Raw genomic sequence first — 27,100 nt, 5'->3', positions numbered from 1 at the left:
GTTAGTTAGTTAGTTAGTTATTTAGTTGTTTATTTTTTAATTTATTTATTTATTCGTGGAGCGATTGTGCGTTTCATGTTGGGTTCCCTCATGTTTTAACTTCTACGTTTCATTTTGAGTTGCCTATTGTTTTAACTTTTATATTTCATTTTGAATTCCCTCCTGTTTTAATTTCTCCGTTTCATTTTAAGTTTCCTCTTGTTTTAATAATTTTGCAGTTTATTTTGAGTTTCCTCATGTTTTAACTTCTGCGTTTAATTTTGAGTTCCCTCATTAACTTTTGCGTTTCTTTTTGAGCATTTTGTAAGTGTGTGCTTTACTGGTATCAAGAATATGAACAAAAAATGTGGTGGTCACTGGAAACGTTTACGTATTTGACTTTAGGTAATATATATTTTATCAACTTCAATGAAATAACAATAAGTGAAATTGAGTGCCTCGCTGTGCCATTATTTCAATTTGAATACTTTTTAAAAGCTAATAAGACTACAGGCCTGCGGTCTGTCATTGGGAGACCTGACAACTGACAAAATTGGTATTGGCAAAACAAAACATCGATTTTACATAAAAAACATCTGGGAGTTTCCCTTGTATTACTCTTAAACAGAGCACTTTAAAAGATCTTGGAAATTTACCAGAGGTGAAGAAAAGGGGGAGTTTATCAATGAAAACTTCTCAAATCCTGGTAAGCTTTTGTTATCAGGGATTTTCGAGAAATGTATTTAGAAATATCTGTTTTTAATGAGTTTTTAAAGTTTAGATAGATATATACTGCCTCGCAGTTGCAAGGTAACTTAAAGAACATTTTATGGCGCATGGTTAAAAATATATTTTCTTTCTTAAGTTTTAATTTTTTGCCTATACATGAGGTTTTGAAATTGAACTGATGTTGGAGAACACTCAGTCTTGTACAACAAGTCAAGTCCAAGTTATATATAAAGATTTTCCAGTCAACTTCAAACTCCTGTTTGCTTAATCAAAATTTGCAATTTAATTTGCTTAAACAAACGAAAAACAGTGCAATTCATGGCTCCGGTTAGGATGTAGTTAAGTTATAACATAATTTTAAACAGGTTTTTGTTTAAAGTTTGCTTTAACTATATGAAGTACAATAAATGTTAAATGCTTTTCTTTTAACTATCAATTATTAATTGTTTAGTATGACTTCTCTTCAAAACGATCAAATTTTAATTTCTTGAAATTTCTTTTAGGTTGCTTCACTCAGTCCTTTTTATGTCGATCAACAAATTAGTAAAAAAAGGGGAAAAATAATTTCTTCCAGTCGATATGTACTTCTTGCTTTTACCTTCTATGTTTGATTGCGAAGCATGTAGTTAAGTTGTTAAAAATATTTTTTAATTATTTCATAAAAATACTGGGTACTGTCTTAACCCAGCATCTTATATCATTGGAAATGTTATAAGTGAAATATTCTTTATCATTTTCGTGGTAATGTTCTCTAGCAACAATTGTTAGAGTCAAATCTCCTAATCGATCTTTAATACAAAACAAACCAACTTTACATGTAAATTATTTTGCTAATGATTAAAAATTGATGTTCTTTACTCGAAGGTAAGATTATTGCAATTCAGTAAGAAAGACGTTTTGCAGAAAAGACAAAAATCCTAACATCATGTATTTCGTTTTGGCTTAAACATAAAACTGAGGCTATCAAAGACAAAGTACAATAATTCCAATGATCCGACCTGAACATCGACGTCTAATAATATGTACTTATTCAGATACTTATTGACTGAGTGGGAGGGACGGGAAAATATTTGGCTCGAGGTCAGGACGTACGGACCGAGCACAGCGAGGTCCGTGCGTCCTGACCGAGAATAAGCATTTTATCATATGACCACTGATTTTTTTTTTCTTTCGTGGATACAGATCATACAGACGCGGCGGCCCGTTTCGCGCGCATTTTGAAAAGCCAATGGTAGCTCGTAATTTGTTTGGGAAGCCAGTAAAGTGCATTTGAACTGCGATGTGCATACAAAGTTTTTGAACTTCTTGTCAACCAAATCTTCTAGTTTTAGCTCCATTCCAAGAAGATTTAAATCTGACTAAATTCCTCGTACATGATTGCAGTTAGTAGAAATTTCAAAGGAAACGTTTATGAAGGACAACAACAAAGAATTTGCACAACGTTTCGGCCAGTCGTGCTCGTCTCTCAGCGAGGACTGAATTTATCCTGCCACAACTTAGCGACGTTTCTTCTGAGCCGAAATTCACAATTGGTTTGAACGAGAAATTAATCAATTTTCCACCAAGAAGGATTTTGGATGTTAAAACAGCATTAGATCTTAATCTATGAAACTACGTAAAGACTTGGAAAGGAATTGTACTGGCAGTTCAGGATTTTGCTTCGCTTCGTTTCCCTTCGGCTTCAAGTTGTTTTGTTTACCACGGATCGTAGGATTCATGAACGTCTGCTGTTGCTGCTTAGTCCTTGAATTCGTTAGTTCCTCGACGATGTTGAGCTCTGCATTACAGTTGATGTCCAAATTGTGCTTAAAATGCTTCGTGAAAACAAGCAGAAAAACTGTGTCATAATCAGGTAAGTCGCAAACATGAACTCGCATTTTGTTTGTTGTGATTCAGGCGCTGGATTACGCAGCAGAAAGAGAAATTTGAGTTTACTTCGCATTTGTATTTTTCTTCAACGTTTATCATGACTTCAAACCAGGATACGTCTTTCAGGTCTTTGTCCGATTATGTTGTTTTTTGACGGCTTTTATTTCGATTTTATTGTTGTTGTCAGGAGAATTTCTTCCTCATTTGCCAAGTTTAATTTAAACATGCCTTCAAACTACAGCGCTTTCTAGATAGTAAAGTTTTAATAAATTAAACATTTTGGACATTCTTTGCTTTTTTTAAAATCTTAACTATCGTTTATCTGAATTCAAAGCTGTGGAATCAACTGGTTCCAATTCCGGCATCTCGCGGCAGTAGCGGGGCCGTACGCTTTTCTAGTAGGGCCGTACGTGTTTTTCCGGCCCTGCTAGAGCGAAGGCGTACGGCCCTCATACGAGACTTTTTTTCATATGGTTTTCCAAGGAAATTGCGCGCGGGTCCGTACGGGTCATATGATAATAATAAAACAAACACTACAGGTTCTAAGTCAGCTTGCTTGTAAAATTTAGAGCCCTTCATAGGAAAAGTTTTCTTGTTTGCCTGTGCCTTTTTAAAATAGTTATTCGTCCAGTTTAGTCTATGCCAAAGTAGAATGCAGGAATCGTTTCGGTGAAATCGTTCTTAAAAACTCAAGTTGTGGGCAATTCCTATTATTTTAAATTAAATCATAGAATAGTGCTCCAAAAATAGCCACGTCAACATGACGCAATGAGGAATGTCTTGTTGCTTAGTAACAGTATTCCTTGCAGTCAAGATTTCGCCATCGCCAAGAAAAGACTCCTGCAAAATTGTTTATTCTATATAATAATACTGATGCGGATCTTGGTTGCTCTGATCCAGAAATGAACTTTCTTTTAACTTATCCTCTAAGCTATTATATTTGAATTTGAAATATTTTACTTTGTTTTCAGACAGCGCTGACGCTACTGTCATACCTTCCAACATGTTACACATTCTACAATGTCTCATGTGTTCCAGAATGTAGGTGTTATTTTCTCTTGTGCGTTTTGATATTTTGTGATATTTGTGGTGCTTGCCATTACGGTTTAAACTGTACAGAAAAAAATTCTATAAGCCACATTCCACGAGGCAATGTTTCTAATTTCTTGCAATTGGCAACGCAACAAACGTTGCAGTGTCAGTGTCAAAAATTTTACTCGTAACCATGGTAACATCCTATTTTTGCAACCTGAAATGTAACAGAATGTTACGTTGCAAGTTACATGAAAAGTAGAACTCTCCTCTTCTTTCGGAACGTTGAGAGACAAGTTGCAACGCAATTTTTTTTTTTTTTAAAAAAAAATAAGCAAATCTTTAGTTCGTATAGTGTGAAAACAAATACATTGATCGCTTTTTCCACAAAAACAACTACAACACCGACTTTATTCGACGAAACATTCATCGAACTACTGAAACTGCCGAAACTATTAAACAGGAACCCAACATCTGTTCTGTTCTCTACAATATCTACTCATTTATAGACCTACAGCCGAAAAAGGAGCCCTTTCGGACAGAGCCTCCCGTTATAGTACATTATAGGAAGTACCTCCCCAGGGTATCCAATTAATTTTAATTAAAATAATTTTAATATGTGTTTTCACAGCCGTCAAAGGGATTCTAATAGAAAAATGGAATTCGGTAAATTCATTGGAAGAATTGAGAACCTTTACAAGCGTGGGAAGAGAAGCTGATGAATCCAGCATCCACGAAATGAATGACTTTTCTGTGCCAACCTGGGCGGTAGGGATGTCACTTGGTTTCCGCATGCGAACATTTTTTCTGTGCTCTTTAACTGGGGTATATGAGTTTTATTTCTCATGCTATGGAGCTTGTGAATGGTTCATGAAGGCATCAGAAAATAGCGGACTTAAAATCACTGGAGGAAATTCGAGTCTTGGTATGCCACAACAGGATTTTAAAATGTAAGTAAATCAATTTTGTTTGTCTCGTTTTCTGTATAGTTTCAAAATTGTACTTTACCGGCAAGAAGCGTAAGCAAAAAGACATAAATCCAAATTACAAATAAGTCTTTGAGCCTCTTTTGTTTGTTTGTTCTGTTTATTTTTTTCGCTCCTAGCTAGTTCATTCTATTTTTTATTCGCCTTTTTCTGGCCTTCCTTTTGTTATGTAGCATTGTAGAAGTAATGTAGCCTTATTGCGTACGTAGTGGTAGCGTCACTGTGTAATCGTAGCCTTAGTCTGCTAAAAAAAGTTTCGTAAATATTGTAAGCATAGTAAGTGTTAATAAATGAAGAGAAGAAGCTCGCAGTTAAGAACGCAACTTAAGCAGTTGCGAAAAGAAAGCCTCAAAAAATCAGCTTTGCCGGGACTCGAACCCTGACCTCTGCGATACCGGTGCACCGCTCTAACCAGTTGAGCTACCAAGCCAACTGGGAGCTGGTCATTAAATTGGCTCATAATATACCCGGGAAACATGAATATGAAATCATGAATATATGAAATCATATAAAACTCTCATGAAATCATAGAAAATTCTCATAGTGCCTCTTTCCACCTTTTAAAAACCATCGGAGTAATAAAGTTACGATGATTTTCTCTTCTTTGTAACTATATTGCAGTCATGTTGTGGGTTAAGTGGACCAATCAGAACACTAAAATCGCTGCTTGTGTTTGAAATCGATATTTTTAATATTATTTTCACTTCTTGATTCAGAGCTGACTCATCCGCAAACCTTACCGAAGGAAGCACCTACTTCATTGAAGTTCTTCTCTTTCACCCACTGGGGGAATCGGATGGTCACTTTCATCTTAAGGTCAAAGGTCCTAGGGATAACAGCACGATATTAGTACCCAGGGAACAACTTGTCGCGTACCAACAAGGTAAGCAAAACTAAGTAAAATAAACTGTTTTAATTAATAGCTCATCTTGGTGACAGGAAGACAAAAGGAGCCTATTGGGTCCTTTGGAGTACATTGACAATTCCCATTTATGTTTGTGCGCAGTGATTGCCATGAAATAGGCCTTATCACGGTTTTCGACGCCATCTTGACGAGTAGCAAAGCGGGTAGAAATAACAGTGTTTGTATGGGAATCCGACGGCAAATATCTTTTATGAATTGAAAAGTTTGAAGGATGTAGCGGGGCTAGAAAGCATTCAGTTTATACGTTTTTAATTTCCCATACATTTGTCTATAATTTTTTTTCCCGCGAAACGCGTCAACTCACCGAACCGGAACGTAAATCTGCAGAAAAAAAAACAGACAAATATATGGGAAACGTAACTGAACGCTTTCTAGCCCAGCTACATCCTTCAAACTCGGCGAATAAAAACTTTTCCCTAGTATCTTAACTTTACAATTCATAAGTTATCCAGAATTCAATTTTTGTAAAAGATATTTGCCGTCGGATTCCCATACAAACACTGTAATTTCTACCCGCTTTGCTTACTCGTCAAGATGGCGTCGAAAACCGTGATAAGGCCTATTATCGTGAAAGACAACCTTGATTGGCGCACTGAAATCTCCCCCCCCCCCCCCTCCCCCCGCAAAATAACAAATCCATTACATCCCAGCTTGGATTTTTTTTTAATTGAAATCCACCTCGGAGAAAGATTTTGGTAAGTCAACATCCGTTTTTGGATATTGTGTTTTATTGTGAGATCCGAAGTCCCGATCTCAAAATCTAGATCCGGATATCCCATTCCAAAGCCGCCCTAACATTCCTCTTATTTGATATGCAAACACGCCTTACGCAGGCTCAATGGCATTGGCACGTGAGGATGAGAGAAGGGTAAACATGTTTTTCTTTTGCTAAATTTGCATAAAGCAGGTTATTTTGTTATAAGTAGAAGAAGAGAGAGAAGAAAGTGTAAAAACAGGGCTCAGGGCCAGATTATGGAGTGAATTTTAGCGTGTTTTCTAAACGAAACGAAAACATATTCAGATATCCAGTTTACAAGCAAACCGACAAGGTGTGATGCATTATTTGAGACTCGAAACTTATTTTTAGTAAGTCGTCTTGTGATATAAAGTTAAAATGCTCATAAGTGTAGTTGTGTTTTTGTTACAGTATTTTGTTATTAGGCGTTTTTTGTGCTTATTTAGATAAAATCATATACCCTTAAGTTTGAATTGTAACAGTTCTGATTAAGTTTATTTTGTCAACTCATTTTGTCTGTTTGTCTATTTAGATGGATCATACGGTACTCTACATCCGGGTGAGTGGGAGGCCTGGTCATCTTGCAGCACGCCTTGCGGACCTGATGGGAGACAGACTCGTAACCGCTCGTGTCTTATTTACCCGTCAATATTTAATTATTCAACTGATGGCTATAAATTAACCGAGTCCCAGGATTGTAACATTGGGGTTTTTCCTTGTGAACTTGGTAATTATTGATTAATAATCAGTAACGTTGTTCAATATCACGTGCATTACCGTAATGACTTGTTTCATCGTCTGATCAGTTTAATTGAGAGTGCTTAAGGACTCCAAATTATAAATAAGCATTACGTTTAGGGTAATGCTTATTTACATTTACATCTTCCCCCTCCCGCTTAAGAGCCGTCTGAGATTCAACACGAAAAATTCCATTCTAGGGACGTAGCTCTACAGAGAACTGTGTGGTGTTTCTGATTGGTTGTTACTTGGTTTTTGAATTTTCGCCCGCAAGTAACAACCAATCGGAAACACTGCACGGATCTCTGTTTAACTACGTCATTAGTATGGAATTGTTCGGGTCGAATCTTAAACGTCTTTCTAATGGTGGAGCCCAACTTACTTTCCTTTTAAGTTATGCTGGTAAAGGCGTCAACTGGAAAAGTAACAAAGTTATTTTGCTCCGACGAAGGGAGACTAAAGCTCAAAACGTCAGCTTTTCAATTCGCAACGGCGGTTAATTTGCCTTAATCAACCAGTAATGTAGGCTGTCTAAACTCAATGAAATAAAATAGGGATGGAAAGTGCCAAAATAGATTTCTTTAAAAAAAAAGAAACCAGGCGTTTCGGGCAATAGCCCTTTTTCGGTGGTAAAAAACGTTACCTATAAGTGAGATAAATAGGGATGAAATAAAATAAATACAGATTTTTCGTTTTGTTTGGAGCAAATAGCCCCTTTCGTTGGTAAAAAAAAAAAAATCAATCCTAGGTGGTGGTTAAACGGAACGTGTTTTCGTGCATTTATGTGGATATAGTTAGGAACCGGTATTGCAGACGTCAACCTAAACATTGCTACTCTTCTTCAGATTCTTGTAAAGCTTATCACATCAACCTCACCAATGACAACGTCACCAGTTTTTCCATTCCATTCAATGCTTCCATCCTGCCTGAACATCCCACCGAAGAACAGCCAGTCCTAGAGAATGATACAATTGTGTGGTGCTTCAACGAATCAGCGACATCTTATATAGAGCTAAACTTCACAGTTCCGTATCACATATGTGCGATTGAAACTCAAGGCATACAAACGTCAGATGGTGAAACGAAATACGTCACTTCGTTCCGTATTGAGTTTTTTGAAGAAGTCTCTGCCAATTGCAGTGAATGGAAATTTTACAATGCATCTGGGAACGCAACAGTAAGTTCATTTGGTATGTCCTAGTTTGAACGTTTTTGTTCTTAAAACGTGGCAAGGTTTTGTATGAGTTTGCAAATAATAATATTTTATAATGGGGTAAGAAAATAATTTGCCCCCTCGCCAAAATGGGTAGAGACGAATTCTTGGGACATCCTAAGCTGAAAGGATCACCAGCGTTCAATACAGGGGACTCATTACACTTCTTCTTATTGAATTTTAGCCACCAGATCCTCTTGCGTTGGAACATACCGTACTCCTTTTTTAATGGGGGGGGGGGGGGGTGCTCCCTTATATATGCTGTACGGGTATGTACTGGGTCTGTGATGGGGCTCCAATGATGGCCTTTTAGCCTGAGATGGGGTCGCTGAATGAGGAATGCTTACCCAAAAGTACGTGCGAAAATAAAAAGCGGATGTCGAAGTATTGTGGACAAAATTTTAAAATAAGAACATCCTCTTCACTTCCGGTCTGAGATTGAGTATACAATTTAACTCTTGATTTTGAGATGGAGTAGGACATTTGAGCTTTTTTTTTTGTTTTAGGCGGGGTAGAGGTTCATAGTCCCCATCGAAGCACTGTCATCCAAACATTTTCAAGTACCCCCGAAAACATACTTAACCTTTGTGGACTCGAATGAAGTAATGCAACCACTATTTGAGCCAGTTGAGTACTTCTCTTATTGAATGTTCAAGCAAGCAACCGTCTACAATATCCTACCGGTATACGTTGGATCAATAGTGATGTAATCGGTTTGACATATAGAAAACTGAATTTAAAAGCAGAGACCGATACAACGTAGAATGATTTCTACAAAGGAATACTAAGCCATGAAAGCGAAGTAATGTACGCATATAATTTATTTTTTTGCAGGTTTTCGAGGGCAACTCATATGATGATCGTCACTCCAGTAAGATAAATTACCTCATAGATGCCAACATAACGACTTCAGCGATTCGTATCTGGCCTGTGCAATATTCCAATGCGAGCTGTATGGGTCTCAAAGTTTATGGAGAGCCAGGTAAATGTAAGTTATTAAATTACCGAGAACAAGAGTGGATGTTGTAATAGAAGGAAAACAAAGAATTTTTTGCAAGTAATTTTAGGAATGTGGCGTCAAGCACTTTAAGTCAAGGATGTTTGTCGTTCGTAATTTTGTCTCTACAGTTTGAGTATTTCTCAGAATGCGGAAATCAAACGGTTTCGGTTTTTATTGGGTAGTTCGTATATTTTCCAAGAAGATTGATGGATATCAACTATATTGTTGTCACATTGCAGATCAAGTTACTTCCTTTATATAAATGTTCTTTTTCTTTTTCTTTTGTCGAAACCAAGAATATACCTTTACATCGGCACGTGAATACGATTTAATTAAAATTAAAATTAAATGTAACATGTATGTGTCTGAACCGGGATAAGAAGCACATCCAATTCAATCTAGGCTATTTCAAGGATCGTTAAATTATTGCGGGCCCAAGAGAGGCCCGCAACCCTAATCTTGACAGTGACCAGCGGATTGCGTTTTACGCGTGCGCGCCACGTTTATAAACCAGGACCGAACCGGAAGTTGAAAATTTTTGTTCTTCCACTAAGCACGATCGGAATGTGAAAATGTGTTAATCACGACAGTTTGTCGTAACACCGGAAGAGAAAAAATCTGTTTTCCAAGAGCGATATTTTAAAAACAGCTTGTCACATTAGATAAACCTTCTGTGACATTGAAGGCGTTATGTGTTGCTTTTGAGAACATTTGCTGTGATTGTATCACAGATAAACCACGGTAAAGCGAATGATTCCAACAACGGTTATTGTCGAGAAATTCGTTATAACACTGACAACATAGCGAGTTTACCGACTGAGAAAAATCACATCTAAACTCACACTGCACCGCGTGCGAAAAATCCTTGCGTGACGCGTTACTCAGAATAATTGTGTATTGTCCATTTGATCATTTCAGTCCTGCTTGTTCAGTCGTTTATTTATAATTATCGGCACTGCCTACCAGTACCTTGTCTTAGTGCGTCTAGGCCCGCACTTTCTAACCCGTGGTTACCACTAGTTTTTATTAATAAGATGAAAAAATTGCGGATCTAGAGGTGTTTACGGGGGAGGGAGGGGAGAGTCTCGTAGTGGGGATGGACCATTTTTTGGCCTGCTTCGAAAACGTTGGGGGGGGGGGGGGGGAGGTCCGAAGTGGAGGTTAATAAGGGAAGGGGGAGGGGCCGCACTCGGACCATCCCTTAAATCCACCAATGTAAAAAGAAACATTGTTTCATAACCTGAGTCAACGCTTATCTTTCGTTAGCTTCTGGTAGCGGAGGAGGAGGAGCAGGAGGAGGAGGAGGAGGAGGAGGAGGAGGAGGCTCAGGCGGCGCAGAAGAAAATCTCCTGGTTTTGAGTACCAGCTCTTCCTCTCTTCTGATACGCTGGGGACACTTGAAGCAATCTTCTCATTCTGGTGCGACAAACGGATATGTGATCAACATAACAAACAGCAGTGGTATATCAACGAACCACAACGTCAGCTTCTTGGAAGATGAACTAGAAGTTACTGGATTACAAAAATATTCAGTGTACTGTGTGACCGTGAAGGCAGTAATTGGAAAAGGGTTTGGGAACGAAAGCGAGGAAATCTGTGCGTCTACTGCGGAAGATGGTAAGTAGAGGGTGAAGATTAATTTAAAAACTCTACAAAATTCGCTACATGGAAAAGTACCTTCATTGTAACGTGTTTAAACAGAAAGTTACATTTTCTTCCAAAATACTAAAACACTAGTCTTCAAAATTTCATGTTGAGGACTTAGATCCTTTGGGTGGTTTTTATGACTTTCGTGAAACCGGAACCGTAGTAATGCCATAATAACACCGTGAACCAATCAAAACTCAAAGGTAAAACACGCCAAGCGTGGAAAACATGAAATCATTAGCTAGCAAGAGCGGGAAATGTGTAGCCGTTTCCAAGCGCGGGAAACAGAGGTTTGCTTTGCTTTTGGTTTTATAACACTCAATCGAAAATTGCTCTTTGCGATAACGTAACACATGTTTGAGTACATTCACTGCAATAACATGTTTTTAATATCATTTTCTTTAGCACCTTCAGCGCCACCGGCTAACATATCTGTCACTGTAACAGCATTTGATACGATAATTATCACATGGGACGAGGTTTCTTTGCAAGAACGGAACGGTATAGTGCGGGAATACAAACTGTTCGTGAAATCTGGAGACCAAGACATTGTACACGAGGCAGTTATAGCTGGCCATGTGACAAATATGGAAGTATCAAGCCTTGTAGACAACACTGCCTACTGTGTTCAGTTGCTGGCCCATACCGTGGCAGATGGACCTTTAAGCGCATGCGTGAACGTCACAACGTTGAAAAGAGGTGGGGATGCGCTTTTGATAGTATTTAAATGAATGGTGGATTTATTTGCAACAAATGCGTATATCCATCGCATTTCCCCGATTGAATTTTTTATTGTTTTCTTTTTAGCTTGAAAACAATAAAAAATTCCAAAGAGCAAATGCGACAGCTATACGCGTTCGTTGCAAATAAATACGCCCGGACGCGTTATTAGTACCGTTAGTCTTTCCTTATCCCTTGCTACATCAAAGTTGAGTTTCTACCCTCACAACGTCTCCCCTTTGAACTCTGACATTAAGAGCTACCTAACCGTTTGTTATTTATTTATAGTTCCAACTGATGCACCGAAGATCATCGAGGTGTTCAATACCAGTTCAACTTCACTACTGATACGCTGGGATCACTGGAGAGATTATTTTGATCCTGATGTAACAGTAGGATACCTGATCAAAAGAACAGACCACAACAATGTAACAGAGGAGATAATTCTCAAAGATTTGGCACAGGAAAAAACACTAACTAGATTGAACAAATACAAGGAGTACTGTGTGACCGTAACAGCGATAACAAGGATAGGACATGTAGAAGGGTATGGAGACGAAAGTGATGAAGTCTGCGCATTTACAGCCGAAGATGGTAAGAATGGTGTACTTAAAAATCGCTCACAGCTCGGATAACAATGTTAATAGAATGATTATATGCACAATTTTTTAGGTAGGTAAAAAATGCGGGAAATAATGGAAATAAAAATGGTACATTTTGAGCCTGGTGATTAAGGTCATTGCCCTGTATTGCAATGCGCATCCTTACTGCGCAGAATTTTACGCGCAATAAGCGCGCGCGAGCGCGCGCACATAAACAAAATGGCGGCTTTTTTCTATGTGGTTTAGTCCGCGAGAGAAGTAAATTGTCGCTTTCTCGTAAACGAGTCTGGTGACCTATCAATTTTTTCTCATATTTTGGGTGTAGCGATCAAATTCTTTCTGTAAAATGAAAACAGATCAATTATTGTGTTTGAAAAATAAATTATCGCTAAAAACGTGTACTTTACTAGTACTCGCAGAGGAATTTTAAAGGAATTATATGGAATATACAAAGTCTTCCTGCTCCTAAACGAATCTGGTGCCCCCCCTTTTTTATTTCAAAATATAAGTTCCCTTAAAGTAATAAACCAGTAGGCGAAGTTTGGTTAAAAAATTGTGTTCAGTACTATTTCAGGGCAATGACCTTAAAGTGGAGGATGATGTTTTTCAGAAGCATACTCGAAAAAAAAGAAATTCCGGGTGCTCCCAACCTGAGTCAAACTGACCTTTTGATAAGTACTTTAGAAGGTCTGATATAAGTACTTTCGATTAGTGTATGGGTGCAGCTTCACAACTATCGTAATATTAATACATTCTGTATTTATCAAATGAAGTTGGTGGACTGTGGAAAGATTGTTTGTGCTTTCCCCATTAATATTAGAGTGAAGTATTATTAATTAAAAATTGGGTGGATGTTTCAGGAGTTGATAATTGCTTGAGTGCTCGATGGATCGATTGATTGCCTTGGCAAACTAACTGCCTGATTAATTGATTGATTGATTGACTGACAGATCGTCTTTTTTTTTTAAAAAAAATTGTCGCTGCAGTAACATTTTTAATAACACTATTTCTTTTAGCGCCTTCTGCACCACCAGCTAACATATCAGTCACGGCAACAGCAGTCGATACAATATTTATCACATGGGAAGAAGTTCCAGAGCAGGAAAGGAACGGTATAGTCCGGGAATACAAAGTGTACGTAAAAAATGTAGACCAGATCATAGAGCACGAGTCAGTTGTAAATGCCCACGTGACGACATTGGAAGTATCAAACCTTGTACACAATACTTACTACTGTGTTCAGTTGCTGGCCTACACCGTGGCAGACGGAGCTTTGAGCGTATGCGTCAACGTCACAACGTTGAAAAAAGGTAAGAACTTCAATAGTATATCTCAATATGGAGGAATGCACGCTATATTTGTATGTCAGTAGCTTTAGTTAAAACTATTTTCCGCCCAAAAGACATAAGAGATTATTTCTTTTGTTGTAATTTGCGCGCGACAATTCATAACCAAACAACCAATCTTAAGTCAAGATGCTGTATGCTACTGCTGCCCCAGTACCTCCTGTTATTTCTTGCTGAAGAGCGTTCTTTTAGTTTTAGTTTCTAACAAATACATGCTTGCCCATATTTGAAACTCAAAACTTAATTTTCCACGTATTTCTTAAACTCACCTCCACAATTTCTATCTACTAATTAGGGAATTCATTAAGGTTTGAAGCAGGTGACATCACGGTTTGGCACACGGGCAAAGTATTAGCAAGGCCCTACCCTCTTTTGGTAAAATGGAGTCGGTTCAGATCTTGAAAAGAGCCGGGCAAAGTTGTGTTCACAGCCGGTCAATTTGCCCAGTACTGGCTGGCCCTTAATTAAACCCCTGACTAATGAAAAGCCATCTAACACACTAGCACATCGCAGACGGGTATGAAACCTATTTCTTATGAGGTTGTTTGTGATTTGCAGTTTACCAGAAAAAACCTTATGCTAAAGGTCTCTAATATATGTTAACCGGTCGAGATAACGTCAGTTTAATAAGAAGAGGATAACACATGGTTGCGCGGAGATATGAAATTTATCTTCGAGTGTTTAAATTGATATCGATTTGAACACGAGAAGATGAATTTCATATCTCTAAGCAACCATGTATTATGCTGTTTATTATAAAAACCTACTAATTACGATATTTTTGACGATTTTCCAAAGATTTCTGAAGATTTTCAAAATATTGTCCGAAGGCCGCACGAATGTTTTCGAACATTTCCCGAACATTTCCAAACATTGTACCTTTCAGTAACTTCTCAACTGAAACAGATTTAACAAATTTACATCAGTTTTTTCTATAATTATGCGTCTGTCCTGTTATTAATGTTAAATTGCGTCATAACAAACTTTGATAATGTTATGACGAAATTTATCATCAATATCAGGACAGACGCATAAAAAACTGATGTCAATTTGTTTTTTACAATAACAAAAAGGCAAGTAAAAAAATGCACGAGGAAGATGCGCTGGCCGTACGCCCGCAGAATCTAAATTTTGTCGCTGCAATTCGGAGAATCACATTCACAGGCGCGTAAATTAAAAGTTTGGTAAGAATACCGCCAGAAATACAAGACAAAAATCGAATTGTACAACTAACCTTTAATCAAGTGAAAAATGTTCACAAAATTATCCGCCGATTTTCAGGTCTGAACCCATCAATAACCATCCTTATCTTTTCGCTCTCAGGTTGCAATGGTTTCTTAAGTTTTAACCGATAAATTTTAGATGATTTTCTCATTGAAGACTTCTAGTTTTGTGGTGTAATTCTGGCCTCATCAAGAATACAGCGCTAAATCAGTACTGAAAAGTTTGACAAAACCTTCGCTGATTGCGTCAACAACAAGTTTCATGCGTCTGTACTTTTATTGACAATAAAAACTAGCCAATCAGCGCGCGAGAATTCGCTCAGTTAATGTAAAATTAGCAATTGACGGTAGGCTGTTCGTACACTATAATCAACGTATTCAGACAATCAAATAAGAAGGTCTTGCCTGAATGGGTTTTTGCAACAAATACTTGCATGGTGCACTCTGAAAGTATGTTAAAGTTGTTTTTGTATTGACCTTGCCTTCAGAATGTTACGATGCTCTTGGAATGGAAAGCGGATCAATACTGGACGCTCAGATTACCGCCTCTTCACAATGGAATGAAAATCATGCCGCCAAGCAGGGCAGACTTCACTTTCAAAAAACAGATAGTACAGCAGGAGGTTGGTCAGCTGCCACACATGATGCTAATCAATGGCTCCAGATTGATCTGGGTGGTCAGTACTTTAGAGTAACTGGCGTAGCAACGCAAGGAAGGAATGAAGACGACACCCAGTGGGTCACCAAGTACAAACTGCAGTACAGTAACGATGAAGTAACCTTCCAGTATTACATCGAGCAAGGACAGACCACGGACAAGGTAAAACTGTACAGCGGTCACATGTGTAGCGAAATACCGAAACCAAATGCAAACATTTCTCTCAATTTTATGAAATAGTCATTCTTCTCAGTTCAACCCAAGAAACTTTCAGCATTTATGCCGAAAATCCACGAGATCTAGAATTTAAAAACTGTGAACACTGCGAAATAGTTCTTTCTCTGTCTTTTTTAATTTTTTTAAATATTCATTTTACTTTCACCACAAGAAACGTTCAGCATAAACGCCGACTGTCCATGAGAATTTAATAATTGTAGACATTGCGAAACAGTTTATTTTCAGTTACGCGATATTAGTTTTCTGCTGTATTTTTTATTTTTATTTGCAACCTCTGGCACCCAGGGTAACTTGTTGCACATTACACTTTTAACTCTAATAAAATACATGCCAGCAAAACCGTAAGTTAGCTGCTAAATAAGCTAATCGTCCTCGTTTGACGGGCCGTTTTCCATAATGAATGTTTTAGGAATTTGCTGGAAACGAAGACCGCGACACTGTTGTTTCTCATGAGCTGAACCCACCAATCAGGGCACGTTATATTCGTTTTGTACCAGTGGCTTGGAATGCCCACATATCAATGAGAGTGGAACTTTATGGTTGTCAAGGTACTGTTAAAAAATTAATGTGTTAAACATTATTATATAACCGTTAGACCGTTAGATTTGACCAAGTTTGCGCCACCTAATGGGCTTTTCAGAAAAGTTATTGCCAGGAGTTTGGTTCTTGAAGATTTTTAAAAAGTGATACCGGTCTAAGCTTAAGGATATTGTTCCCTCTCTATTGCTTCTAATTCATCTACAGATGACTTTTACAAAGACTTAGACTCCGATTCACAGACAACCTGCGATGGACTAGCATCCATTTATCAAGGACTATCATGCTGATCTATTGTATTGAAGCAGTAAATTTCAATTCCAACAATTCTCCCAGCCCCCTACCCGTCACTCGCCCCCAGAAAATGAACTATTGCTGATTGAGGTTTGGATTGATTGTGATAGACAGTTGATTAAATGACGGATGGTTTGCTTTGTTGAGTGATTGACTGACTGATTGAATAAGATTGACTGACAGATTGATCAATATAGTCAACGTCATAACATATTTTAACATTTTTTTTAGTGCCTTCAGCACCACCAGCTAATATATCAGTTACTGCAACAGCAGTCGATACTATATTTATCACATGGCAAGAGGTTCCAGTGCAGGAACGAAACGGTATAATCCGGGGATACAAAGTCTATGTGAAAAATGCAGAACAGGTCGTAGAGCACGAGTCAGTTGTTAATGCCAGCGTGACGACATTGGAAGTATCAAACCTTGTACACGATACTTACTACTGTGTTCAGTTGCTGGCCTACACCGTAGCAGACGGAGCTTTGAGCGCATGCGTCAACGTCACAACTTTGAAAGGTAAGAACTTTAGCAGTCTCTAATCTAAAGATTGCGGATCGGATAAAACTTATGCAGTTGTCATATTTGTGAGTGAGTAGCTTGAATAAACAGACGTAATTTCTCTCACGCTCAATTCTTTCCCCACTCGAGAGACGTCTGAGCTGTCTTTCTTTGTCGCTGATTTGTTGTTATATGTACTTACAGGCGATTAGACACAACATATTGTAATCTGTACAACTACCTTAGTACTGGAGCTCCTTAAATTACTTGAAGAACCACCTTTCTATAATAATTTCTTCCAGTATGGCGAAATCACGAAGCCCCTTTTACATAAAAAAAAACCCAGCTTGTTGGCCTGTTCCAGGTGGCGCGTTTTTCCTTGGTACGTTTCCCGGTTATTGTTCAACAGGGACGGAAAACAAGGAATTTTGAAGGGAAAAACTTGTCAAATGGCAAAATGTCACCCGTTAGCATTTTACCGGGTTTAAACTTCAGCTTGGGTCCAAATTCGCCATATAACAACTGCGCCTCAGACTTTATAACACAAGGGCTAGATGGCTAATTAACAATTATTCCACGAGCGCACGTTGGATATAAGATCGTAGATAGCCAACGAGGCTAGTGGCGCCTAGTTGGCTATAACTATTTCATATCCAACGAGCGCGAGTACAAGTGGAATAATTGTTTTATTAAAAACACCCAAAGAATTGCAATATTTGAGCTCATCAGCTGTTTTCGTTGACGTGTGTACCTACCATATTTGTGCTCAATGGTATATGAGCTCATATACCATTGCCTGTTAACCAATCAAAACTCAGGAATTGCAATATACCATTGCTAGTTTTTAATAATGACAATTATTCTATGACAGGGTTTATTTGTACTTTTAGGCGAGAAAATAATGGGAAGATATTGTTTGTGATAATAATCTTGCCTTAATTCAAACTTTATGATCATTTTCAGTACCTACCACCCCACCCACCCTGCGATAAACCAGCGCACCACCCCGGGGGGGGGGGGGTACTCAAAAAAGTTTTGTACGGGGAGGCTCCGCCCGGAGTTCCAACCCCTTACCCTTTTATATACCATTTTGATAGAAAAAGGTACCCCTTTTGTATACCTTTTATTGCAAAAAGGCACCCCTTTCATATACCTACACGACATCACATTTACCTAAAACGGGAAGTTTTCTTGTTATTTTTATGTAGCGCTTAATAAATTAAAACGATACAGCCAAAAGTTGCGTCTGCTCGAAATAATGATATAAAGGCCTTTTAAAATAACATTATGGCAGATTTCCCTACCCTTTCATATACCTAAACTTGTGAAATCCCTACCCTTTTATATGCCTGGAGCCTGAAAAAGGTACCCCTTTCGGGCGGAGCCTCACCGTATAGGCCATTATAGGGAGTACCCCCCCCCCCCCCCGGGGCACCACCGCCAGGTAACTGAAAAATGTTTGGAAAAGTTTGTTGGAGTTGGCGAATGTCAACTATTCTTATGACAAGGTTTATTTATACAAGAACTGTGTAGGAAGACATTGTTTGGTATATTAATCTTGTATTAATTCAAACTTTATGATCATTTTCAGCAGCTACCACCCTGCCCACCCTGCCACTACCACCAGGTAACTGAAATATAAATTTGGAAAAGTGTGTGGAAATATTAATATCAGCGATTCATGTTAATCAACTCCGGTTGGTTTTGATAGTTTGTACTAGTAGACTCTGGATTATTTATTGTTAAAAAGGAACATCTCTAACCTTAAATCTAGCGAAGAGAAGAATGGAGTGGCAAATAAATGATGATGATGAAGAAGAATAAGCACTTAAACTACCAACACCAGAAAGACACTATCAAATTAAACTACACTACAAGAAAAGAGTTTAATGCAAGTGATGTATACGTAATACTGTGATACAAAAAAATCAGTGTTCAGGTTGAGCAGATGGAACGTTTGTCGCAGCTAATCGTATGAGGTTACATATGTCCTACCCTGTTCTGTTTCCGGCATATCTTTACTAGCTTCTACTAGTGCTTTTCTGGGACATAATGTGACCTTGTCAAACTAATAATTACCAGCATTATGCAACACTGTAGCCAAGTTTTAAGTAACTAACATTTGTCGAGAAGTGAAAAGCTTTATGTTTTGCTTAATTTGCTTGCTCTTTCGGATTGGTAAGAAGTAATATGTTTTGTGACGTCAGCAGTTAATTACGTCCTCCGCAAGCTGCACTGGCTGCCTGTACGCAAGCGTTTTGTTTTTAAGATTTTACTTTTTGCTTATAAAATTTTAAATGGTTTAGCACCCAGTTACTTAGCGGAACTTATAACTCTCGGCTTACTTTCGACACTGTTTATATTAAAAACTGGATATCGATTGAGGCTATATTAACATTGCTCCAAAAAACTGGCTTTCAGAATGAAAAGATGCTCTTGGTATGGAAAGCGGAGCAATCTTGGACTCTCAAATTACTGCCTCTTCAGAATGGAGTAAAGATCATACCGCCAACCAGAGCAGACTTTACACAGACACAGCTTGGTCAGCTGGCACAACTGATGTCAATCAATGGCTGCAGGTTGATCTGGGCAGTCAGCACTTTGAAGTAACACGTGTAGCAACACAAGGAAGCAGTGATGATCGTTTGCCCCGGCCCGAATGGGTCACCAAGTACAAACTGCAGTACAGTAACGATAAAGTATCCTTTCAGTATTACATCGAACAAGGACAGACCACGGACAAGGTAAAAACTGCACAGCGGTCACATGTGTCTGTTTCCCGCCAAAAACTGCCGAGGCCAAGCGAAATATTGTTTCTCAGTTTCACGAGATGTTTATCCTTTTTAGTGCAGTAATAAGGCATTTACAGAAACTTTGAGCATTATATGCCAAATTATGGTTGCCACAGGTCAGGAAATGATTTTTCCTTTTGTTGGAAGTGGAGGCTGGAGGCCGCTACTATATCTTACATTTCGTATTTATTTGGTCAGGGAAATTTTATTTTTATCAGGGAAATGTCAGGAAAAAGTCAGGGAAATTTGGAACTGATGTCTGTGGCAACCATTCAAATGTACGTGACAATTTAAACAATTTTCAACATTGTTAAACGGAGTCTGGGTTTTTGTCGAGGGTCGGGGGTCGAAGGTTCCATGTCGAGGGTCGAAGGTACTATGTCGAGGGTCGAGGGTACCATGTCGAGGGTATTAAAAAATAAAATAAGATAAAAAAAATAATAATAATAAAATAAAAAATAATTTCATAAAATATGATTTCTAAAAAATAGAATAAAAAGCAATTGAACACTATTAAACTTACAATAACTTTATGGTGGTATCGCTGACGTCAATTATGTTTGATACTATGTTTGATCTAAAGATCTTCGGATCATCCTCGAAAGTCTTCGGGAAACTTCGCAAATCTTCGGACGTTTATTTGTTTTGTTACAATAACAAACTCGAACGAGTATTTCCAGCAAAAACAATACGTAGCCGTAAACAAGTTTCGGAGGCTATAAAGAATTCCGACACAGAAAAACGACAAGAATACGGACGGAGGTGTATGTAAAACAACTGATTTAAAGAATTACATTTATAAATACCTTTTATTCTGTTACTGAGTGTTCTCCTCTCGCTAGTAGCAAGCAAGATTATTTGTCTGACTGAAGTTCTTGCAGCGCTTGTACACTTAACCTTAACAGTTCGCTGCTGCTCGCTAGCACCGTTCAACTCAGTAAATTAAATTCCCGGTTTTCGTTCGTTCGTTGCGTACGCGTCAGTATGTGACTGTCAAGTGATCTGTCCGCTAATTGACAATGAAAGCGAGCGAGAATTTCTGCAGTTATTGAAAAAAAAGTCATTTGCATTATCACGAGCAGCGGTCGTTTGCTATCTTTTGCTAGCGTAGCACGCGCAGAATTGTGAACTGTTTTTCGGTCGAAACGTCTTTAAGTTTTTATAAACGTTTACCCAAGTCAGTTTCAGGCAGAAATTTTAGATCAATGTTTGTTCATGTTGCGGCGAAAATATTGCTTCATTTGCATGTAATGAGCATCTTTAGCAAATCACATGACGCGATGTGCCACTCGATGATCTAAAGCTTCTTTAAATGAAGTTTCTTATGTTTACTTAGGAATGATTACGTTTGACAGTAAGACCCTAAATTGCAACTCAGTGGAAAAAAAAACGCTGTGCACTAATTAATAGAACGAAAACCCGAAGGGGTAGCATCCACCCTTCCCTTTTGTATCCCGGTGGGGATACGAATTTACATGTACGTAAGGCTCTTATGGAAACTTTTAGCATTATTCAACGAATGTTTTCATGAGAATTTAAAAATTGTTTACATTGTGAAAGAGATTTTTTGGAGACGTATTTTGGTTTCTTGCTTTATTTTGTGTCATTTTTCTTGGAACCTGTTGCACAATACGCTTCCAAGTCTTGTAACATTCATGCCAGCAAAAACTAGAAAGTAGCCGCGTCTAACTTTTATTCTTCGTTTCACAGCTGTACGAGGTGAAAGGATGGATTATGGAAGGATTAAAATTGAAAGTAAAATACTAATTTAATATTTGCCATCTAACTGTTTTAGGAATTTGCTGGAAATGTCGACAGCGACACTGTTGTTGTTCATGAGCTGAACCCACCAATCAGGGCACGTTACATTCGTTTTGTACCAGTGACTTGGAATACCCACATATCAATGAGGGTGGAACTATATGGTTGTCAAGGTACTGTTGGAAAATAAACGTGTTCGATAAAATATTATTAAATAACGCTTTCCAATAGACCGTTGAATATGACCATGTGTGCGCCACTTGACTGGCTTTTTAGAAAATTGTAAATGTCAGGAGTTGGTTTCTTGAAGTATTTTTAGAAAAAGATACTTTAGGATATTCTTTCAACTCTATTACTTCCAATTCATTCAAAGATGATTTTTAATTACAAAGCCTTAGGCTCCGGATTCACAGCAAAAAGTCTCGAGTCTCCAGCCACCCAGTCACACCCCTCCTCCATTTGATGGCGTCGGGAAGTAGTCGGGAAGTAGTCGGGAAGTAGTCGGGAAGTAGTCGGGAAGTAGCTCTCGCAAGGTCTCACATGAATGGCTCGCTACTCTTGTTGTGTTCATACACAAGGTACTTTACTCTGACGGTGCCTCTCTTTACCCAGTTTTGTAAATTTGTACCAGTGAATTGTTCGGGTAACCTGACAGAATACTGGGGCGTAACTTGCGATGGACTAGCATCCCATCCACCTAGGGCTAGCATCCTGATCTAAGTAAACTGTTATTGATCGAGATTGGATTGATGTTTGGATTGATTGATTTTTGGTTCATTGATTGATTGATTTGTTGATTGGTTAATTAATTGATTTGTTGATTGGTTAATTGATTGATTTGTTGATTGGTTAATTGATTGATTGATTGATTGAATGCTGATTCTTTGATTGATGGATTGATTCGTTGATTGATTAATTAAGGGATTGTTGGATTAATTGATTGATTGATTGATGACTGAGTGATTGATTCACTGACTGACTGACTGATTGATTGATAGATTGATTGATTGATTGATTGATTGATTGAGTAAGCGGTGTGTAGGTGTTTGAGAAAGTGATTGATTGTCTTTTTTAAACAAAATTGACAATGTAATAACATGTTTTTAATAATGCATTTCTTTTATCGCCTTTCACACCACAAGCTAACATGTACATATGTCACTGCTTTGCTTTGACGCTTGTCACATTCTTATGCAATTCAACATGATAGATTTTGTACCATAAGACTATTTCCTGTAAACGGTCTAGTGAATGGTGTTGAATTCTAAAGCTAACTGAGGAATTTTGAAGAGACGGTTCTGGAATTATATATGACATAAACATTTCTTTAGGGCTGGTTTTAGTTAAGTCGCGCACAACCAAAACCAAAACGTAAACTAAAGCAACCGTAATTGCCAACTATAACAAGACAATTCGAATACACTCATCTGGGTCCGATAACGGTAAACCGTGGGTGACCAAGTAACGATTGGTATTGGCTTTTATTTGATTCGTTGAGTATATGGCGCGAGTTTTTAAAACTAATCATTAATTAATTATTATTTTCCATCGCAACTTACCCCTCATAACTGAGCACTAATGGTTGGGTTGGTCAGCGGACGTTTATCATACAGCGTAACAACGTTAACACAAAGCAATCCCGAATTACTTTCCAAACTGAATTAAAAACTGCTATGAGGCTATAACAACGTTTTTTATTGATTTCATAAACCTGGCTTTCAGAATGTCAAGACGCCCTCGGCATGGAAAGCGGAGCAATATTGGACGCTCAGATTACTGCCTCTTCAGTATATGAGAGCTCATATGCCGCCAACCATGGCAGACTTAACCTCCGACAAACGGAAAGTACACAGGGAAGTTGGACAGCTCGCCATAATAGTGCCAATCAATGGCTGCAGGTTGATCTGGGTAGTCAGTACTTTACAGTAACGCGTGTAGCAACACAAGGAAGAAATCACACCAGACCGGTCGTGCAACAATGGGTCACCAGGTATAAACTGCAGTACAGTAACGATAAAGCGACCTTCCAATTTTACATCGAACAAGGACAGACCACGGACAAGGTAAAGTTGCACGGATGTCAAACTTTCAAAAAATATCGAAGCCAAATGCAAACAGTTTTAACAATTTAATGGAATCATCATTCTCTTTCAATTAAATATATAGTTTATTTGGAAAGATAATCAAGATTGATAGTATGATACTGATCTAACATTTGCCATCTTACTGTTTTAGGAATTTACTGGAAATGTAGACAGCGATACTGTTGTTTCTCATGAGTTGAACCCACCAATCAGGGCACGTTACATTCGTTTTGTACCAGTGAATTGGAAAAACCACATATCAATGAGGGTAGAACTTTATGGTTGTCAAGGTAACGTTAAAAGTTAATGTGTTCAACATTATTATAAGATTATAAATGTGACCGTTGGACTGTTAGATATAATATTCGCCCAAACGTCCTTAAGTAGAATAATCCCGCGAAATATCAGTGGAAATAAATGTTTTTTCTTCAATGGCAATAGCTCTGTTGGTAAGTAAGTAAGGGGTTGCCTATATAATTTGAACAGTTGTTACATTCATACTCGCCGTTATATAGACAACTCGACTCTGCGCGCCTAGTTATTGAACAGTTCATGTGCGACTATGTAAAATCGTAAAAAAAAAATTAAAATCGTAAAATCGTAAAATGAAAGTAATAATTAGGAAAGCGATGTTTCTTGATGTTAATAACGAGACTTAAATCGAAAGATGGCCTTTGTATTATTCTTATCATGACAAGCTGACCTTTTAATAAAATTGTATTGTCAGGAGTTGGTTTCTTGAACATTTTTAAAAGCCATACTGAAGGACATTCTTCGCCATCTATTATTTAAAAATTATTTTTTTTAAGTTAGCCTTATGGTGGATTTCCACTGACGCGTAATTTTTTACGTGCGTAACAAAATTAGAGACAATGTATGAACGCCTGCGTACACGTTTACGCAGGCCGTTCATACATTGTCTCTAATTTTTTTCACGCACGTAAAAACTTACGCGTCAGTGGAATTCCACCATTAGGCTCCAGATTCACAACAAAAAGCCTCAAGTTGCCAGGCACCCAGACACAGCCCTCCTCCATTTGACCCTATTAAGCTATAAGTCTGGTCCGTTGAAGTTGATTGGTCAGTTTAGCCGTGATGTTATTGGCTGTAAGACTCGTGTAAAGTTTGTCAACAGTAATTGGTCAGTTTCGATCCGTCTATTGTTAGTCAAATTAAGTTGTTCTGTTCCGTCTATTGTTAGTCAAATTGAGTAGTTCTGTCGGCGTTTCGTTTGTCGGTCTTGTTTACGTTGTGAATAAGTCGTTTGTAAGGTGCCGGTAGCCATTTTGAAGCAAACCGCTTTAGACATCAACTTATCATTACCTTATTCTACATTTGGATGTCTTTGGTTTGTTCCAAAATGGCTAAATTTCAAGTCGAGAGTCTGACTCCGAAATTTATTATCGCCATTTTCTCCAAAAGCAAAATTTTACATTTGAGGAATAAACCTCATAGCATTGACTAACTCAATACGGCTATTTATAGCCAGAGTTTGAGTGATTTTGAGTTTTCACACTTTTGTTGCAATTTTTCGATTTTGTTTGATTCTTGAAGACATTCACACTTAATTAACAGACTTAGATCAAAAGGTTTCCTATGGATTATTCTTTTTTTGACAACAACCTCGAATCGGTGACATAAATGGTTAAAACGCTTTTTCGAAATTTTTTTTGTCTTGAATATAAAAAATGATATTTCAGACATTCTTCCAACTCCATTATTTTCAATTCATCTACAGATAATTTTTCCAATAAAGCCTTAGGCTCCAGATTCACAGCAAAAAGCCGAGACTAACTCCAAGTCGCTCGTTTTATTACCCAGCAGACCGCTGGATACAGAAATGAAGGGGGCGCGCGGGCTTGCAAAATAAAATGGCGGCGAATCGCTTAACGAGCGAGCTATTTGTGGATTAAGTGCGCTTCGCGTGCCAACACGCACGGACAAATAGATTCCGCGCGGGTTTTAGCGCGCGGTTTCTTACTTTTTTTAAGCGTAACCCTATCCGGACACACACAAAAAAGAGCGACTTTAAGCAAGTGTACAAAAAGCAAGTCTCGAGTCACTCAGTCACATTCCTCCTCCACTTGTCCCTATAAAAGTACTCTTTGTCTGCCCACTTCTTCGGGTCGGGTAGCAGCTCTTGCATGGTCCTAATAGAATGGCTCCCTACGCTTGTTGGGTCTTGCGCAAGACACTTTACTCTAACAGTGCCTCTCTCCACCCAGAAGTATAAACGAGTACTGGCGAATTGCTGAGGCAACCTGACGGAATGCCGAGAAGTAATTTGCGATGGGCAAGCATCCCATTCATCTGGGGCTAGCATCATTTTAAAATCGATCCAAAATAGTGAACTAGTATGACCCCTAGTATTGATTGACACAGACAAGCAAAAACTAACGATAAAATTTAACGTTTCGGTGTTGTCATGACGCCATTGTCAATATGACTTTTGTAAAAAAATGGATTGACGTCTGGTTTGATTTTTTGTTGATTGACTGAATATTTGTTAATTGATTGATTTATCGATTGGCTGGTTGATTGACTGATCGATTGTTTGATTGTTTGATTGATTATTTAATTGATTGAGTGGGTGAGTGAGTGAGTGGAGTAAGTTTTTTGAGAATGTGATTGATTTATTGATTGACAGATTGATTGTCTATCTTTTTCAAAAAAATGTCAATGTTATAACATATCTTTAATAATGCATTTCTCCTTTAGCTCCTTCTGCACCACCAGCTAACATTTCAGTCACTGCAACAGCAGTCGATACGATATTTATCACATGGGGAGAGGTTCCAGAGCAGGAACGAAATGGTATAATCCAGAAATACAAAGTGTACGTAAAAAGTGCGGAACAGGTCGTAAAACACACGTCAGTTGTAGATGCCCACGTGACGTCATTGGCAGTAACAAACCTTGTACACAATACTTACTACTGTATTCGGTTGCTGGCCTACACCGTAGGAGACGGAGCTTTGAGCTCATGCGTCAACGTCACAACGTTGAAAAAAGGTAGGAAATTCAGAACCTCTTATATATCAAGATGGCGTGGGAGACTGTACGCTATATTTGAGCCTGAGTAGCTTTTCTACCGTACTAAAGCGCCAATTTCCCTCTGATAATACTGAAGCCACCCAGAGAATGAACCGCACAATAGGCTCGATTTCCAGCCCGTGTACGGGAAAATGGACACGAGAAGGCGGAAATCGAGCCAAGTCCCAAAATTAAGCGTGAGATCATGGCTTATTTTTGCATTATTTCTGTATACATTTGTTAAAATTTGAAAAGACTCTTTAAGTGACATAAAAGACTAAAAATGAACAGATGTTTCGGGCTTGGCCCTTCTTCAATGTTTTATAAAGAAACAGGTTTCATATAGGTAAAACCCATACCAAATGAAATTTGTTAAAAGATTGATAAGATTCTTGCAATTTATTTTGCAAACATGTAGAACTTATTTTCATATAGCAGGGAATACTTAACACACA

General features: G+C 38.1%; 3 protein-coding genes across 3 annotated transcripts in view; 2 read left to right on the top strand and 1 right to left on the bottom strand.

Moving 5' to 3' along the window:
* The window catches only part of LOC144638812 (uncharacterized), a 119,997-nt gene that overhangs the window by 61,733 nt on the left and 31,164 nt on the right, over positions 1–27,100 (bottom strand). The gene's annotated exons all lie outside the window — the stretch shown is intronic.
* Positions 1,982–9,236, top strand: LOC144637606 (uncharacterized). The gene is made up of 7 exons (XM_078496668.1): positions 1,982–2,560; positions 3,549–3,618; positions 4,241–4,559; positions 5,312–5,478; positions 6,789–6,983; positions 7,840–8,171; positions 9,042–9,236. Exons 3-7 carry the CDS (start codon positions 4,348–4,350, stop codon positions 9,234–9,236), a joined length of 1,101 nt encoding a protein of 366 aa, XP_078352794.1. The 5' UTR covers positions 1,982–2,560; positions 3,549–3,618; positions 4,241–4,347.
* Positions 10,515–27,100, top strand: part of LOC144637605 (uncharacterized) — a 28,557-nt gene continuing 11,971 nt past the window's right edge. The window contains exons 1-7 of the mRNA XM_078496667.1: positions 10,515–10,824; positions 11,260–11,553; positions 11,863–12,168; positions 13,193–13,486; positions 15,234–15,565; positions 16,050–16,188; positions 23,251–23,591. Coding sequence (XP_078352793.1) covers positions 11,442–11,553; positions 11,863–12,168; positions 13,193–13,486; positions 15,234–15,565; positions 16,050–16,188; positions 23,251–23,591 — 1,524 coding nt within the window. The 5' untranslated portion in view covers positions 10,515–10,824; positions 11,260–11,441. The remainder of the gene's footprint in view (positions 10,825–11,259; positions 11,554–11,862; positions 12,169–13,192; positions 13,487–15,233; positions 15,566–16,049; positions 16,189–23,250; positions 23,592–27,100) is intronic.

This window comes from Oculina patagonica, chromosome 14, assembly GCF_052425735.1.
Source record: "Oculina patagonica isolate OP01 chromosome 14, crgOcupat, whole genome shotgun sequence".
NCBI lineage: Eukaryota > Metazoa > Cnidaria > Anthozoa > Scleractinia > Oculinidae > Oculina > Oculina patagonica.
This window is presented reverse-complemented; position numbering and strand designations above follow the sequence as displayed.

Bases quoted from the DNA above. Each gene is read 5' to 3' on its own strand.
- LOC144637606 (XM_078496668.1), top strand. From the start codon at position 4,348: ATGAATGACTTTTCTGTGCCAACCTGGGCGGTAGGGATGTCACTTGGT. The intron at 6,984-7,839 runs GTAATTATTGAT...ACTCTTCTTCAG, and splicing joins GGTTTTTCCTTGTGAACTTG to ATTCTTGTAAAGCTTATCAC. The intron at 8,172-9,041 runs GTAAGTTCATTT...ATTTTTTTGCAG, and splicing joins ATGCATCTGGGAACGCAACA to GTTTTCGAGGGCAACTCATA.